The 18,083-nt window shown below is 43.9% G+C and overlaps 1 protein-coding gene across 1 annotated transcript; it reads right to left on the bottom strand.

Annotated features, from left to right (window-relative positions):
* Window positions 1-2,200: 2,200 nt before the first annotated feature.
* On the bottom strand, window positions 2,201-14,181 carry Perp (p53 apoptosis effector related to PMP22). The gene is made up of 3 exons (XM_021174459.3): window positions 13,739-14,181; window positions 5,553-5,693; window positions 2,201-3,626 (listed from the first exon to the last, which is right to left on the bottom strand). The coding sequence occupies exons 1-3, from the start codon at window positions 13,950-13,952 to the stop codon at window positions 3,400-3,402; spliced, it is 582 nt and encodes a 193-aa protein (XP_021030118.1). The 5' UTR covers window positions 13,953-14,181; the 3' UTR covers window positions 2,201-3,399.
* Window positions 14,182-18,083: the final 3,902 nt, after the last annotated feature.

Below are 18,083 nucleotides of genomic sequence, written 5' to 3'. Positions count from 1 at the left end.
TGCATGAGATAATTGTTTGAGAACATAACACCGATTATTTAAAGGGTGGGGACTCAATGCAATTAGGCAGCAAACACTACCTCAGCTTTGCCATGGGAAAACTCAGCCAAGACACTGTTGGTCTCTAGCCAGTTTTTCAGTCAGGCCAGTCCAGAGTTCTTGGGACTTTTCCTTGTGCTTATTGTGGTAGACCTATCATGGGGAGTCTGAACCTCTGAGGCCTAGAGGACCTGTGTACTTGGGTAGGGATACAAGAAATGGGACACTGAGAAAGTAAAGATACTGAGTGTGTCTTTTTCTCTAGTGTTTTGGGTAAAAGGCTGCTGTCCTATCACCTCACCGTCTCCTCTAACTGAAATACAATGTATTGAGGATGGAAGGAGGGAGGAAAAAAGTCAGTTAGATCAAAACTCAAAGACAAAGTTCCTGTTCTAGAGAAGCGGTGATCTGTCATTCTTGGCACAACAGACTTTAGTTTCTTAATTTCTGTATCCATTATTTTCTCGCAATCACTACACTATTCTTTTGGCAGATGGGAATTTTAGCACTGATTACCACTTCAAATTCCAAACCCGTCACAGAAAAGCTGGATTTAAAAGTAAATAGTGTAAGGTGTCACCTCGACTGCATTGCATTTAGGATGAAATACTGACCTCATGTATCAAAAGGCAGAAGATGAAAGGCATGAAGTGCAGTCCCTTTACCCCTTAGCCAAAAGAGGAGTAAGGAGGAGTGTCTCCATCCTTCTGCCTGCCTCACTCTTCACAGGCACTGTGGGAGAATTAACTTTCAACCAATGATGGGGGGAGTTGAATGGGAAGTAGTCATGGAAACAAAGTGAAGATGCCCACCTCCACCCCCCTGGATGGAAGATGACCCATTCCAAGAAAGGCTGGTACCAGGAGATGAGAAAGAGATGAACATTCAACTGAAGCACACACACGATGATGCTGGGTATCTGAGTCTGCAGGCAGTAAATCTCCGTCAGTCGCTGTTGGCCCAGCTTGATAGACAATTGCTTGTTGAGGAGGAAGTACGCATTAGACTTTTAGAGTTCACTAATACATTTTTAAAATTATGATTGAGATGAGGGAAAGGGTTAACCCAAACCTAAGATGCACAGAGATGACAAAACAGGTTTGGGCAGGTGGAGACTGACTTTACATGTATTCTGAATTATCTAAGTTTAGGCTTAACAAACTGATCAATTTTTAACACAAACCCAAATAAATAATGTAATATAATTGTGTTCTATGAAAGCTACATACAGGGTTTATGACAGTGAGTTACTTATGTACCACAATATACAAGATTAAAATTGTAGGATGAGCTGGGTGGTGGTGGTGCACGCCTTTAATCCCACCACTCGGGAGGCAGAGGCAGGCAGATTTCTGAGTTCGAGGCCAGCCTGGTCTACAAAGTGAGTTCCAGAACAGCCAGGGCTACACAGAGAAACCCTGCCTCGGAAAAAAAAAAAATGTAGGATGAATTTTTAAAAACGTTATTGAATAACTAAACAAAACCAAGACCCTTAAAAGTGAGAAATGAAACTTCACTTTTATCTAATGTTCTTATCCATTGAAAGCATTTTTTAAAAAAATTATCTATAATCTTTTTTTTTTTTTAGTCCAGTCATTATCCCCTTCCTGGTCTGCCCTCCGACAGTTCCTTATTCCATTCCCATCCCTTCCCCTTCTTCCTCCACCTCCTCTCCAAGAGAACCATCCCTCCCCCACCCCACCAGGCCTCTCCACTCCCTGGGGCCTCAAGTCTCTGTAGGGTTAGGTGTGGCTTCTCTCACTGAGGCCAGAGCAGGCAGGCCTCTCCTGTATGTGTGTCAGAGGCCTCCTATCAGCTGGTGTACGCTGCCTGGTGGGTGGCTCAGTGTCTGAGAGATCTCGGGGGTCCAGGTTAGTTGAGACTGCTGTTCTTCCTATGAGGTGGCCCCCCTCCTCCTAGGTTTCTTCTGACCTTTCCCTAATTTAACCACAGGGGTACCCAGCTTCAGTCCAGTGGTTGGGTAAAAGTATCTGCATCTATAGTCAGCTGCTCGTTGGACCTCTTGAAGGGCAGCCATGCTAGCACTGAAAACACTTTTAATTCCCCACTCAGAATGGAAAATTAGCAACAACAGCAAAAAAAAACCAAAAAACAAACAAACAAAAAAAAACAAAACAAAACAAAAAAACTACAAAGCAGACACAGGATTTGAACACCTGGTTTATTGGGGGAGTTGGTAATGAAAATTTCAACTGTCTTCGTTGCACCTTACAAAATAGTGTTCTGATATTTAAAACAAGCTCGTTTCCATTAGGTAAGTATAAATGGTAAGAAAAAGGTAATAGTAGCCCTTCCGGTATGTATTCAGAGACACTCATTCCCAAATTTTCCACTTGCAAGTACTATACAGATATTTTAAGTCTGTTTACCAAGGAAGACCAGGTTTTTAATTATATTTAGGTTTCTGTTACAGTTAAAATCTATTCTAGCTGTCTGTGAGCAGAGCTCAGTTAAGGCTGAGAAGAAGCACTGGCATGTCTTCTCCTAGGATGTCTGCATGGCACTGCTGTGACAGTGGTGACCCTCCTGTGCCTTCCTACCTGACCTCTTCACATCCACCAGTTGGGAGGGATTAGGCCTAGTCCATCCTCCCATCCGGTCTACGCTGGTTCTAAGCAAATACACACACAAAACTACAAATGTGTTAACATGGCTTCTTCCCACACCCTACCCCTCTACACTACGGGAAAAGAGGAAAATTCTTCTTAGCATTTCAGTAGTGACAGCGGCTCAACCTCGGCCACGTTAGAACGCTTTTCTACGCATCAGAGAAACATGAAGCTTAGCAAAACAATAATTGTTCAAAACACTGACTAAAAATTCTCACAAACGATGCTCACTTAGGAAACCAATCTGCTTCTGCTTCTTTATGTAACTGAAAACTCAAAATAAGGTCTTTTTTTAAAAAAAAAAAATACTAATTTCAGGATATTTGGTCACTGAAGTTTTGCCAGTGACTTTCCTCCTCTGTAGCCCTTAGTAGAAACAACCCATTCTATGTAGAAAAACAGAAGCCCCATCAGATTATTAAATGAGAGGCCGCTGCATTTCTACCTTATCAAGTTTCACAGGCATATCCTTTAACAGATGAAGCTTAAATGGTAAAGAATTGACGAAAGAAAAAATTAGCATATAATTAGCAAACAGAATTCAAGTCTTTTTAACTCCACACGACATACATGAAACTTAACACTAATTATGAAGAATTTTCTTTAGCATTTATTCTAGCATTTCTGATCATATGAACATTGCCCAAACGTAGGTTCCTTGTGCCTTGGAGAACAGTTTCCTCCTCAGATCCATCTTGCAGCAGGCTTTTCTCAGGCTCTTCCTCCCACATTAGGCTGGGGGATAGAAGTACCTGGGCTTGGCGGCTCCCAAAAGGTCATCCTCGTAGTTGGGGAGGCAGCAGAAGAAGAAGGAACAGCCGATCAAGATGATGGTGGCCGCCCATCCGAAGCCATAGGCCCAGTTATAGATGTAATTAACAGCAGGGTTATCGTGAAGCCTGAAGGTCTGTGTGTACTTCACAGGGTAGATTACCAGGGAGATGATCTGGAATATGGCTAAAGAGAAGAGGAAAAGAAGCTCACAGTATGCCGCTCAAATGAACAAGTGCGTGAGGGAATACAGGCTGTGCTGGTTAGTGTTTGGCACCTTGACACAAGCTACAGTCTTCTAGGAGCCGGGGGGAGTGGGGGGGGGCTTGACTAAAGACACACCCTCCTCAGACTGGCCCATGAGCATGTTGTGGGGCATTTTCTTGATTAATGATTGGAGTAGAAAGGCCCAGCCCACTGTGGACAATGCCACCCAAGGGCATGAGGTCTTGTGTTTCATAAGAAACCATGCTGGGCGCTGAGCAAACCAGTAGGCAGTGCTCCTCCACTTCTGCTTAATTTCCTGCCTCTGGTTCCTCTGAACTGCTGCTGTGCCTTCGCTTTCTGATGATGGACTTGGACTTGCACCCTTTCCTCCTCAAGCTGCACTTGGTCATGGTGTTCGTCACCGTTACCCAGGGCACACAGAACAATCTCACCAGTCACAGTTTCTCCCTTTAATGATAATTCCTCTAACAAGGGGCTAGAGGAATCTTGCCTACCATGAGCCAAACTAAATGACTGTCTGCTGCATGAAACAGATGGCTGGATCCTCGCAGGAAACTCATGGAAAATTATTCTCTGTGACACGAGTATCTAGCTTGGCTAAATCATTGCTTGCCCTCACTATTGTTTCACCATCTTAACTCATTTCTAGAGTTCTACAGATAAACACTAAAGTGTTTTCCTAGCCCCCTTCCTCCTTTTCTCCCTCCTCTCCTTCCTGTCCTTTTCCTCCCTCTTCCTTCTCTCTCTCTCTCTCCCTCCCTCTCTCTCTTTCTTCCCTCCTCCTCCTCCTGCTACTTTTCTACCTCCATTCCTTCCTCTCGTAACATGGACCTGCCATCAGTCTCCTGACTTAAGCTTGATTTCTATGGGACCCACATAGTCACAGGACATCTGGCCTAGTACCAACACTGGCTATACAGATTGTCTCTCTGAGTTCATGGCTGGAGTTCTGTATGTTGAAAACTAAGATGAGGCCTGATTTTATTCTATCAACACCATCTCTGGCCTCAGAAAACCAAGTTTTGCTACTTTTTCTTTAGTAATTTTATGCATTTTATTTTATAGGTGTTTTTACCTGCACAACTACCTGTGTACCTCATGCATGTAGCTTTGTAGAAACCATAACACTTGGATCCTCTGGAAGTAGGGTAACAAAAGGCTGTGATCCAACATGTGGGTGCTAGGAATTGAACCTGGGTCCTCTGGAAGAGGACCGTTTGAGAGATCTCTCTAATGACTCCATTTCATTTCAAAATCTAACTGATAACTGAGACCATGTCACTTTGACTTCAAATAGTCCTGACTCCTAAATCCCAGAATCTTGCATTCTATTAATAAAAGTGTACTCTGAGCTTTGTCTACCTACCTGCATCTGTCTTCACATCACCTATGACTGAGCCACCTCCCTGGCCCAGGCTCTATGCTACAGATTTCACCTACCTGGCATAGGATCTATGCTGCAGATTCTAAGTCTAGCTCCTCCCTGCTCTACCTTATCACCAGATCACAAAACTCCTTCAACAAGTAAAATCATTTGGGGATATTCAGGTCCCTTCAGCCAGCATGGAGCTGATAGGAGGTCAGGAATGTTACTGTACTTCCAGGGCAGGTACATCACTAGTCTGTGGAGTAGGTTTGAATGGATGGGGATACTTAGAGAGAAACACAGAAGACAACTCTTGTCACTTGAATTGAGAGAACAGAAGGCCATCTAAGGCATGGAGGCAAAGGGACCAGATTCCTAAAACACATATCTCCTCTGATACTTTTGCACTTGGTGACCCACTTCCAAGGACAAATCAGGTCTTCCATAGAGATGGAATAGAGCACTCTACCCATGCCCACTGAAAGCACAGATGCAGAGCTGATGCCACTCAGTCTTACCAGCCAGTGCGAGGAGGCCTCCAATAACTCTCAGGAAAACAAGCATCTGGGGTCCACACAAGGCGAAGAACGAGAGAATGAAGCAGATGCACAGGAGGATAAAGCCACAGAAAAGCGTGGCCGCAGCTGCTCGTCCCCATGCTGCATGACAGAGACAAGGACACTTGTAAGATAAAATCATAGTGGCCTTCTCCCTACCAGGAAAGAGTTTTGGGAGAAAGGAGGGATTTGGTTTTACTTTGTGAAGGGTTAGGAATATTTAAGTAACTCTACACTTCAAGGGAAAACTTGGTGATTCATGTAGAGAATATTATTATAGTGTTTTGTTCCCCCTATATCTGATGGCAAATGTTTGCATCTCTAAAATGTAAGTTCGTCTCCTTGGCTCTGTTTTCACATAAATAGATCCATTTTTAAAACTCAGATTTGAATTTACATGACCATGATAAACATTCTTCACACTGAACAATTCAAGTTACACACTCTTTCAGAAATGCCTCCTCTTTAAAGGGTGGTTATTTAGTTTATATTAACGTCTAGTTTCATTCAAAATTTATTTCCCAGGAGTTCATTATTGACCGTAAAAACAACCAGGATGAGACAGACTGAATTCTAGGTTTGAAGCCCTACACAGGCTGTGCTAGACTTGTGTGCTTCTTCTGTTCTGCAAGGGAGGGGATGAGGGGACCCTCCAGACGAGCACAAACCATTCAATAATCTCTATCCTTCAACCTGTACACGCTCCTCATCTCTTCCCATCCAACCAGGCCTTCAGAGCTAGCAGCTACCAACTCGTCAGAACCAGTCTGGGGGCTCACGCCATCCTTGTTTCTAGTTCAGAAGTGAGGGTGCACATAGATGGTAAATACTTAGTTTGCCTTCTAGCCTGTTTGAATCCAACACATAAGTTTAAAAAGATATAACTTAGAAGTCATGAAGTACATCTACTACAAGTCCATGATCTCATAGTTGGGTGTTTGTTTTGTGTTAAGTATGCTATATTCAGAGGGCTATGTGACCATCACCATTAACAATTCCAGAATATTTTCATCCTTCCCCAAGGAATCCCATTCCATCTGTAGTCATTCTGCCCCTCATCGCCCCCATCCCAGGTTCTGGCAACCACTAATCTGTCTTCCTAAATTGTGTATTCTAGATATTCCACACTAATGGTCTCTTATACTCCGTGACTTGGTGTGACTGGCTTCTTTCATCAAAGGGAGTATTTTTTAAAGATGAACCATTCTATAACATAAATTAGTACCTCATTCTTTTTCTGCCTGGCAATTTTATTGTACTTATTCCCACACTTTGTTTGCCGAATCATCTGCACATGCTCTTACTTCACCATTCATTGAATTTTAAAGGGGAGTTATGTGCCCCTTCCCTTGGTCCTGCTTCTTACGAAACTACAGCACAGCTAACAATACACTCACTTTATGCCTGGTCATTTCAGTGCTCAGAGTCAAACAAGGGGTTTAGAGGCAGCCAAAGCTCAACAAGGCTCTGCCTCTGGCCCTTGCTAACCTCACACCAGTCTCCTCATCTGTGAACTCAGCCTGGCTGTGAGCTGTCAGAATAAGCACCCCCATGTGAAAATCATCCATTGTTAACTCCTTAGCCCTTCCTGTCCAAAAAGTTCCTCTTCTGTTCCCATAGCTTCTGTCCATAATCTCAGATTTTCACCCCACCCCACACTGGCATGGCTCTGTGTCATCCCTGAAGACTTCCATACACCAGTTTCCCAAATGTGGACTAAGCAACCTCCCATTCATCCCCTTCTCCATGGTGAGAGCCCTGCAGGGAGCCCTGCAGGGTGTATGACTGACAGGGGCATAACAAATGAGTAAGGAGAACACACATCTTTATTGTCTTCAAATACCATGTTTTCCTACAAATGCCCACCTCAGTAGTAGGGGCAGACGTGTGGGGTGAGATGCTCCATGATTACACCCAATCTGAGAGGTTTTTCTAGCTCCCCCAGCAAGTATTATTCATCCTGTCAGATCCACAGGCGATTGTAGAGTGAGTTTGGTTTAAAAGCACATGACTAATGCTAAAGCCAGAATATAGAATTCATGTCTCCTTTCCCCCTTTTGCCTTGTCCTTTGTGTAAGGGAATTTTTAAACAAGAAAGGACTGTGCTTTGGTAAACAGTTAATTGATCGGCTCTTCTTAAGCATTTATAGCCACAGCTCAGTGTCATATTAAGTAATGGTACTTCTTAAAATACAGATTCTTATGCCTTCTTCTAGATCTCCTGGATCAGGGCTTAAAAGGCTGGATCCAGGAAGCTCAATTGTCAATAGCCTTGTGGTTCTTCAGGGCATATCAAAGACTTGTTTTAGTTCCTGCAGAAATAACTGCCTTCGTTGTGACATTTTCATACACACGCACACAAACAATGTACATGATCCTCATATTCACCCTCATGATTCTGTCTTCCCCTTCTAGTCTCTCTTGTTTTCATGTGATGTGTGTTAATGTGTGTGGAGGCAAGGGGATTAAATCTAGACTCTGTATATAACAAAAATGCTATATTCTGTTTTACTCCCCCGCCCCCGCCGTCAATCTCTGTCTGCTCTTCCCTTGTGTCCCTTCTATAAGCATATTGAAGGCTGAGAATAGGAGTGTAGATGACTAAGACCTATAAAATGGAAGCAAAACCTTATGGGCTTCAGCATTTGACCTGAAATCAAGGAGTCTATTTGTTTGTCTGTCTATATAGCTACGGCCAACGATTATGTTTAATAAAAATCAATCATTACATTCAGAAAATAAAAATGCATTTCCCTCTATGAAGCCAAACAGCAACAGCTCTAAATAAACACACAGTGAACTCAAACACAATTTTTAGGAAAAACAGAAATATTTCCTACCAAGGAACATATTTTAATAACTGAACTTCTACAATCACAGACTGTCTTGAAAGTCTAACTAAATAAGTTCTGTGTAATATTGCCCTATTCATTTTACCTGTTCATTTGGGGGAAATTAGATTAAAACAGACAGGTTACTAATGTGACTTCTGTCTCTGACATTTGGCTGAAGTATAACCCACTCTTAATTTCAGGAATGTGCAAAGAATTTCATAAAAGAAATAGCAACCTAATGTACATTTCTCCTACCAACCGCTGAAGCTGTTCTTGCAGTGACCCATCTGGGGCACTTTCCCTATTACATCAATTAGCTAATGTCTTGTTTACTTAAAATGCTGAGTATAAAGAAAATCAGAATGGAAAATGAAGCAACGTTTTCGCTTGAGAAAAGCCACTCCAGTTGTAGAACATGTAAGACCTGCTCCTTGCAACAGGGCAACACCCACACTGAATCATCTAGGTACCATTTAGACAGAAATCTTGGCATGGTTTTAAAGATCGGAGCTGATACATGGCAGACCTCTCCAAGCAGGACAACATGTCTTTTCAAGTCAACAGCAATTTTACTTTAGGATAAAGAGACTGGCCTTACCAGGTCTCAACAGGGCCTCGCCCAGTCTGAGAAGCAGACTGCTGGTCACACAGGACTTAGCATCACTTTCTCACTATATACATTTTTGTAAGCTAAAATACTTGTATTTCCGGTACTTTTGTTCTCACTCAGCTGCCCGAGAGCTTAACATCTATAAGTATACACAAGCTCTGGTAACTATTTCTATCTTACATTATATTATGATTCAAATTACCAACACCAAAGAAAAACATCCATTTTCCAAACATGTCCTAAAGCTACTATTCTATGATTTTCTGGCTCACAGCAGTTTGCAGGTAGAGCTCATCTTGATCAGTTCAGAACACAAGTGTGACCTTTCTTACAATCCAGACTTTACCACCATTCCTAGCTGTGTGGAGGGGATTCACAAGGCTGAGACAACAAAAGCAAGCAGGACTGCAAGGAGACAGACAAGTGTTGCAGGGTAGAAATGGTGTGTTTGCTTTCCTTTCCTCATAGACAGAGCAAGCTACTGTTCCCTGTACGCATTCTGGGAATGGCCTTAGTTTGTGTTCTAGGTACTACTTTGTAAAGCTTATGCTATGGAAGAAAGCAAGGAAAGGGGGGAAATGTTGCTGCTAACAGTCAGTCCTGATCTGTAAGTGTTTTGGAAACTCGCTAATTTCCCTTCCCCACAAATAGTTGTGTGGTCCACTCCATTGCTCAAGACTCTGTGGGCACCAATGTGTCATCAAACTGAAGTGGGGTCCCTTCCCAGACCCCCCATTCTTCAGTGAACACTATCAGGCCCCACCTAGAGGAGCCGAGCTCCCATCCGATGCTCACTGCACTGTTACTCTGAGGTTCTTTGTGCCACTCATAGGCAGAAGTAAAATCTGAATATTTTTTAAAACTAAAAGACCTTACACATACGTAGGTAAACCTGGGTGAATGTGACGTATAAAGATACTGCTTTGCATATGGATAGGAAGATAAAGGCAGTGCTGGGATTTACGGTATGACATTCATTTGGAAGCTTTTGCAACAACACCCCAAACTTGTCCTGCTTGCCGTTCCTGGGAAACTCGTTACACTGAAGATTCTAAGCATGGTTGGGGTTGAGACTCTGGTACCCAGTGACTTTCCCATGATGCTGATTTGTAACTCTAGAAAAAGTCCAGAGGGGGATTAAGAGCAGACCTACAAAATGCATTGTATACAGGGCCACGCCATCATCCTGCAGAAGTTCTGGGTGGCAATAAGGAATGGCTGGCCTAAGAGAGAAATGGTGGGAGGGCCACAGGCAAGGCATGCCAGCTGCTGGAACATCCAGACACACTCAAAGCTCTCTCCTGAAGCCCAGCAGGTGGTGGCTTGGCACCACTGTACTTTTACAGAACTCCTGTAAGGAATGGGAAGCTACACCCTATTGCAGCCAACAGACCCTCAGATATTTCAGATCTATCAGATGGAAGAATGCAGGCCCAGAGGTCTGTGTAATAAGGGCAGAGCCAAGTGAAGTCCTTCCCAAGACACTGAGGTTCTCTGGGTGCTGCAGGAACAGCGAGGTTAGGCCAGCCTGCACCATGGGCTCAAAGCCTAGAGTTTACATATCAATGAGAGACCTTAGGCCAACCTGCACCAAGGGCTCAATGCCTGGAGTTTACATATCAATGTGTATTTCAAAGTTAATCCATCAAAGGAGTGGATGACCTCTAAATGTGCGGTTAAGAAAGTGAACATGCGTACACCATCCCCTCCCACCAGCAAACTCTCCCCCCACCCCCCCAATTCCCCACAAAGCTGCAGGAGCATCATCCCAGAGTGAAGGCTTTTCTGGTGAGTTTAGCCTAAGGTAAATTGTGATTGACTGTGCTTTTTTTCTTCATGTCCTGCACTTACAGGAACCAGGGCGATTAATTTCATAGACTACTCTGATCCTGTGACTTGTGGGAAAGCAGTGTCTAGGAAAACTACTGTGTGCCTCCTAAGGGATTTAAGGGATGTCTTTGGTAAAACTGAGGTTCTGTGCTTCAGAGATGAATTCCAGCCACTGACTTTCCAAGGCCCTCCCCCTCTTCCTCTCTCCTCCCCCTTCTCCTCCCCCTCCTTCTTCTTCCAGTGCATACCTCATCCCTATACCCTCCACCCTGACACGCCAGAGCTTGCCCGGGATCTGTGCAGTGGAAACTTAAAATAACTCCCTGTCACAATATTCTCTAAACTGGAAAAGAAGGTCCCAGCATTGCAAAAACCGAGTGTGCACACTCCCTGAAGTTTAATGCTGAGTTTGGCTTATAGGAGAAACTTGAATGATCTCTTCAATTGCAAATCTAGGTTCTTACTTTCTTCTCGACAAATATAAGCCAAACATTCAAGCAAGTATTTGCTAAGATAAATGTTAATTAAGCTGCCACCATGACAAAACACTCAGGGTCTAACTTGGCTTATTTATTTATTTATTTATGTAGGAAAATAAATGAGATGACTATGTAGTCCAGAATTCTTAAAATTTTAACAATAATAGTGAAGAATATATTTATTTATTCCTAGGACATTATTAATCTTTATAAAATATGCATATTATTTAGTATTATGGTCACCTTTGCCAAGAATGTACTTAGACCAAAATAAATGTATTACTGTTATGAATATCACTCAGCAAAACACAATCTTCTAACACTTTGTCGTGAAAGTTTTGCTTTGTTAATAGCTTCAAATAAATATTATTTTTAAGGATCATGAAGAAGCACAGATGCTAAATATTGGTATGGTTTAAACAGACCTATCTACCCGTTCCTTGCCGTACAAGACAGTGCTGCATTGTGGGAGCGCATGCATTCCATAAGGTGTGAGCTCATGCAAGCATACTGTTTTTAGCAAGGCCCTATGAAAGCTTTCTGGAGACTATCACCCTAAAGTGTAGAACACCCCATTTGTTTGCAGTTGTGTAGTACACTAATGATCAGTCAACACAGAGTAGGCAGAATGAGAAGTATTTTAACTCATTCCTGTCTATAATGGTGAGGAGATGGGAACATTGCAGATGGCGCCACGGCTCTCATTTCCTTCCACAGACTGACACCAAGGCCAGTCTTTCATTGGTGTTTTGTATCCGAGTGTTGAGCAAGAGCTGTCTACCATATTATGGGAACTTAATTACCTCTGTGAAGGAGATGGGAATAACTCCCCTGAGGTGTAAAATCTCTTTCACACCTATCCCGGATCAGTTGAGAACCAGGCCCCTCATCATGAAAGTAAGCCATCTTTTAGATTCATTTGGAAAATGGAGGTTTCCCAAGGCTGCTTTCTATAGTGAATTGTAACACTGCAGTGGGGAAAAGCTGCTGCTACAGAGTCATGGTTAAAGAAGCAACCCAGACAGAAAACACGCCCTTTCCCTTCCATTCACACAGTAATGGAACCGCCTGAGGTTAGAGCAGGCACACCCTAAAAGATGAGCTTACCCTACAAGGCAAGAAACAGGGAAATGGCACAGTGTGTGTTTCACAAGAGGGCCCTGCAGGCCAAATCATGTCCCAGCAAGAATGCTGCTCCTGCCTCTGCAAGCTGACTTCGGCTACTGAGTATTCTTTGGGGCTGTATCAGCCTTGGAGTGAGGAATAATTACCAAAGTCTATTTTAAAAACCTACAAGCATACCTCTTATGTCCCCTGAAAGACTTGAGTTTGAATTCATTTTAAGAAACAGCTAGGTTATTCCAAGGCAACCCATTGCCTGTAAGAACCTAAAAGATTTGAAGCAATAGAAGGTTCTGTAAGCCAAGCATTTATGCCTGTTTTTAGGGAGAGCACAGGCCTTTTAAAAAAGCAGGATCATCTGTAGTCTTCTCCTTTTATTACCTGCCTCCCTGTCTGAGGAAGTTCCTCCAGGGGGAAGAAGCTGATAAGGGCCAGAACCCAAACCAAACAGCATCTGGCAGAAGTCCTGGGTGCTTCAGGAAAAGAATCAAGTTATGGTTAATCTAGAAAATGAATGAAAACAAAAAAAGTAACTTGCTTCCTTTAAAGGGGGCAAACTGATCCGTAAAGCCTGCACACTGCTCCCTACACACTGCTGGTCATTACTGTCTCCATCCTAAACAGGAGGGACACTTGCTTGAGGGAGAAAAGGCTCCCCCCCCCCCAAGACTACTACTAACTTGTAAATCAAGTACTTGGGGCCTTTCCCTGGCAGAGGCAAACAGTTCTCCTGCGATGTGTAAGGAGTTTCCCTGCAATGTGTTAAAAGTGCCAACTCAACTTCAGTGAAGTGTTTACTTCTCCGATTTTAAATCAGACTCAGATAAACTTCCTTAACATTCACTTTTCAACGAAGGCCACTCCCCAGAACAAGAATGAACATGAAACTGCTCCACAGCTAAGATACTGAAATATCTATCTATCTATCGAAATCATAACTGCTCCTACTCGGCCTGAAAGGACTTTCTCATAAGATTAAAAAAAATTTTTTTAAGTTAGATGAAATGAAATGAATTCACCCTGGCATATTATTTATTTTTATACTTACTTTGCAATGACTGGCATCAGTTTGCACTGGTAACTGAGAAACTTTATTTTTAAATGAGTTGGAGTCTTTCGGGGTTGAGCCTGATTCAGGTCACCCAAAACTTCTGAAGTTTGAACTCTAAGCGGACTTTGAAACACCCACTACCCCTGACCACTTAAGGACCAGCTCCAGCTGCAACCACAGCTCAGGCCCCCAAGGGCTTCCCGGAGGCGGCGGCCACTCACCGTACTCCATGAGGCTCTGGCAGCCATCGTCATAGGAGCCGCTGCCGCCGCCCTCGCTGAAACACCTCCACCAAAGCGACGAGGTCTGGATGTGGGTGCTAGACTGCAGCCAGCCGCGGCCAGCCAGCGCGATGATGTCGAAGGCGATGGCGCTGAGCAGCAGCAGGGGCAGGATCCACCTGCAGCGCTCGCAGGCCAGGCCGCAGCGCAGCATGTCGTCGGTGGCGGCGGGCGCGGAGCGGAGGAACGCCGGGCAGGAGCAGCGGCCGAGAGTGGTCCTGCGAGCGCTGACACCGCGACTAAAGGAAGAGGCGGCTCCCCCGAAGACGCGGCCCCCGGGCTGGCGGCGGGGGAGCGGCGCTCCGGCCACACCTTGATTCCGGTGACTCAGAGCGCACCGCCCCGACCTGCCGGGTCACCCGGGCGGCAGAGCTCAGGCTCGCCCCGGGCTCATCGCCAGGGTGGGCGTGCCTGTGCCTCCAGCTGCCTGCAGTCCCACCAGATTGCCGCCAGCCCAGCGCACACACCTGTGGACACTCCAGTGCCAACCTATGCTCTGCCCTAAATTAACACAGTGTAAGGAGCATTGACTAAGGCTACACTTGAGCTCCAAGCACCGTGCCCAGGACATCCCAATAGCCTGTGAAATAAATGATGGGCCCTAAAATGTAAGGACTTGTGGGTTCAAACCTGGGAGCCTCTGTCCCTGGCTTCCACAGGCAGATCCTGCACTTCCTGCCCGGATCCACCTTTGGACCTTGGCTCTTGCTGCCATAGACACGCCAATGTTTTGTGATCTGGTGGTTCAGGCTGGGTGACCAACAGGTCCCAGTGGCTCACTCTAGGCTGCGGAGGCTGTCTCTTAATCCGGGGAGCTTTGGTGTTGATAACTTCAGTTCCCTTTGCCCCAGTTAGTGTGTTCCCTACACATCTACCCTTTCTATCTACTTCACACAGTTTTTGTTTGTTCAAATGAAAGCACGTGTCAGCATGCACAAGCAACTGAAATCCTCCCCAAGTCCTGAGCTAGCTTCTGTCCCTGAGAATCTTCACTTGTAGCAGGGAGGGTGGGGCAACAGCCAGGAGTGGCGCTGAGAGAAACAAATTCCCAGTGCCAGGTCCATGGTGGCCAGAGACAAATCAACCAGAACATTTACTTTTTACCCCGTGCCCCGAAATCTTCTGACACCTCATGTAATTTTAAAGAAATGGAAAGCACTCAGTGGTATTTCCTTCTTACACATGACGCTCGCAACAGCAGTAGTTACTAGGACGCATAGACTAAGAACACTGAGAAGATCTGTCTCAGAGTCCAAAGAATATCACTAGCCTGCCTTCACTTAGCAGAAACCAGTAAGCTTTTCAGTCCCAAAACCCGCAGAGGCATACACATTGAGCAAGGTTCATTGCCCACAGGACAAGTGCGGTGCGTATGCCCTAAACGTTAGGACCTAAAGGCTTTCGAACATAATGAAAATATTTTAGCCGGCTATGTCCTATGTGGAAAAGTCATATTTTTACCAATCAAACGAGTTTCCACTGGTGTCTTAATGAATAATTTTGGAATATATATATATATATATATATACACGCGCACACACACACACACATATTATGTCCTCACTCTCGTGATACAATTTCGAGTTTTGTGGAGAGGAACTCCTTAATATCAAGCTGGTCAAAGGTAATTTTGACAGTTCAGAATCTCTGAAAGAGACCATACTAATTAATTGGTTCTGTTGGCTCAAAGGGGGATAAGATATAGTTTATTTCTCAAGGTAAAAATAACAAAAGCTAAACTAATTGATGCCTAGAGCCAAGACACTACATGATCGCCATAAACCACAACATCAGGCAATTATTACTAGATAATTTCTTACAATCAAAAGGCATATACCTAGAGCTGGGCCTGATTCTTGTTTATCTGACTCCATAGACTGATTTATACGTGCAAAAGGCAATTGGAGGTGAACTTCACAAAATCCCTTGGTCCGTGAGAGAATGAGACCACTTCCTGGTAAGACCTTTTTCAATAGCTTAGATCTCGTTTCTTGTTTGAAATCACTCCTGATCCTACAACCTGACGTGCTATCCAAAATAAGATGTAAAATGTTTTCTGTATAACAAGATGACTCCAAAATATAACTTCAGGGATTGTTTAATTTAGTTCCTTAAACAGTTAATCCCACCCTTTGATGAAGAGGTTAATTTATGAATCTCTAACTTAAAGTTTCAATTGCTCCAGCCAATATCAGCAGGGAATGGCAGCTCATGGCTATAATCCTAATAGTCTGAGGGCGAGGCAGGAAGATTGTCATCAGTTCAAGTCCAATAACATAGGCTTCATAGTTAATTCTGGGCAAACCTGGGCTAGAATGTGAGACCAAGCAAATAAATAAACAATTTACTCAAATTAAAAGTAACTGGTCAAAATATTATCCCCATAGATACAATATCATATGGAGGAATCAAGTCTGTGTGAACTAGCCCCTCTTAAGGACACTCCACAGCCTCTCTCACAGCCTCCTCTACACATAGCCTTATATGGGTGAACATGAATGTGTAAACACACACACAGACCTTGTCATCTGTCACTGAGAAGTTTCTGCCCTTTGACGCACAGAGCCTGCAGGCCAACCACTGAGCAAAATATCAAGTAACCCAAGTTTTATTTCTTACAGGTTGTGTGCTTTCCCTCCAAGGCCTTCTGATTGTGTGTGTGTGTGTGTGTGTGTGTGGGTTTGAGACAAGTTGTCATTGTACAGTCCAAGCTGACCTCAAAATCTTGGTCCTCATGCATCAGTATTCCAGGTGCTGGGGTAACAGCACTGGCCTCCCCTCTCAGTCTCTCTCCGTTCACACAACTTCCCATTAGACCCCTCACTCGCAGCCTGCTCCTTTCTACTTCAGACTCTTCCTACTCAATAATGCAATGGTGAGCATTTCCTTAATTTTTTCCCCTTAATTTGTAGTGTCTAACATCTTGTGTGTTGTAAACAGCACTGTGGGCTGGCAGCACCCCCATCAACTTGGTCACTAAAACTCCAAGGTAATCCTTGATTCTTTGGCTTATATTGTGTGGTCCAGTAACTAGAGATGTCCCATTCATTGGTTTCCCAGTGTCTAGAAGTTCTGCTCCATCCTGCCTCAGCTGCCTCTTCACTGATCACTTGTGCATCCGCTTTTACATATTACTATAATACTGTGACTCAGTAGATCCTGGCCATCTCTTTACATGCCTATTAGGAAATACTTTCCCCGGTTGGACATAATTATAGTTACCTTCTTAAACAGAACAGGTGGGGTTCTCCACACAAGACTGAGCCTAGTAACATTCCCTCGAAGAAGGGGAGAGGGACATTCTACCCTTATCTGACACAACAGCCACTTCCTCTCCCCTGCCCCATCCAGACACATAATTCTGTCCTGGCTGCCTGTGGTCTTTGGAATATTCAGGAAGTAGAAATCTAATGGTGGAACTCTGTCTACACAACCTTTGGGAGGTCATCCTTTTCAATGGTGTAACAGTTTGGGGGCCAGAGATGGATGCTGTTGTAAGTAACTCATTCCCCAGGCTTCATGTAAGTAATCTTTCACCAATGGTGCTGTAAGTAACCCCTTAGATACACTTAAATTTCATATAACTCAACAAGCTCATTGGTTCACTAAACTGGGTGTGGATAGAATCATTTCTTTAGCTTGTCTTGGGGGTCTTGTATTCATGTCTTTCCAAGAAAAAGTAATGCACAGTGCTGCTCACTGGTGCTCCATCATCACAAAGATGAGCTTTGTGCTTCCTGAAAGAGATAAGCACACACCTTCATATCTGGTCTCAGCTGCATCTCCGTCCTCATCCATCATCTTCTGTTGTCTTCCACTCTAAGAATATTTTCTCACATATGTGATAGTAGTCTCACTTTTGCTCCTGATGTTATTTCTGGAGTGTTTTTCTTATCAGCTAATTTTTTATTCGCATTGTTCCTTTCTACTGGTAATTTAAGTCTAGTTCAGTCAAGAAACTGTCTCTAGAGCTTGGTTGATTCCTTATTCCCATTTTGAATCTAAAGAACTCTTCCCTGTGTCCTCTGGGAGGACTTGTCCAATAGACGTGTGTTATAATAGTCTCGTTGATTCTGTGTTAGACTCAGAGATCCTTGCAGAAGCTGATTTCGCCACCATTCATTTTATATCTCCAGGATCCCTTTTCTACTTGAGAGGGCTAAACAATGTGTGCTGAATGTGAGTGAACTCATGGGTCGTCACTGCTACCTGTGAGACTTGACCTCTATGAGCTTCAGTGTGTTAGTGATTTTTTTTTGAAGTAGTGGAAGATTAATCTGAAAGG

This window comes from Mus caroli, unplaced genomic scaffold (assembly GCF_978045245.1).
Source record: "Mus caroli unplaced genomic scaffold, Mus_caroli_1 scaffold_9, whole genome shotgun sequence".
Taxonomy (NCBI): domain Eukaryota; kingdom Metazoa; phylum Chordata; class Mammalia; order Rodentia; family Muridae; genus Mus; species Mus caroli.
The sequence above is the reverse complement of the archived record's forward strand: the minus strand, read 5'-3'. Positions and strand labels throughout refer to the sequence as shown.

Bases quoted from the DNA above. Each gene is read 5' to 3' on its own strand.
- Perp (XM_021174459.3), bottom strand. From the start codon at position 13,952: ATGCTGCGCTGCGGCCTGGCCTGCGAGCGCTGCAGGTGGATCCTGCCC. The intron at 5,694-13,738 runs GTGAGTGGCCGC...TCTGTCATGCAG, and splicing joins CCAGAGCCTCATGGAGTACG to CATGGGGACGAGCAGCTGCG. The intron at 3,627-5,552 runs GTAAGACTGAGT...TCTTCTCTTTAG, and splicing joins AGGCCTCCTCGCACTGGCTG to CCATATTCCAGATCATCTCC.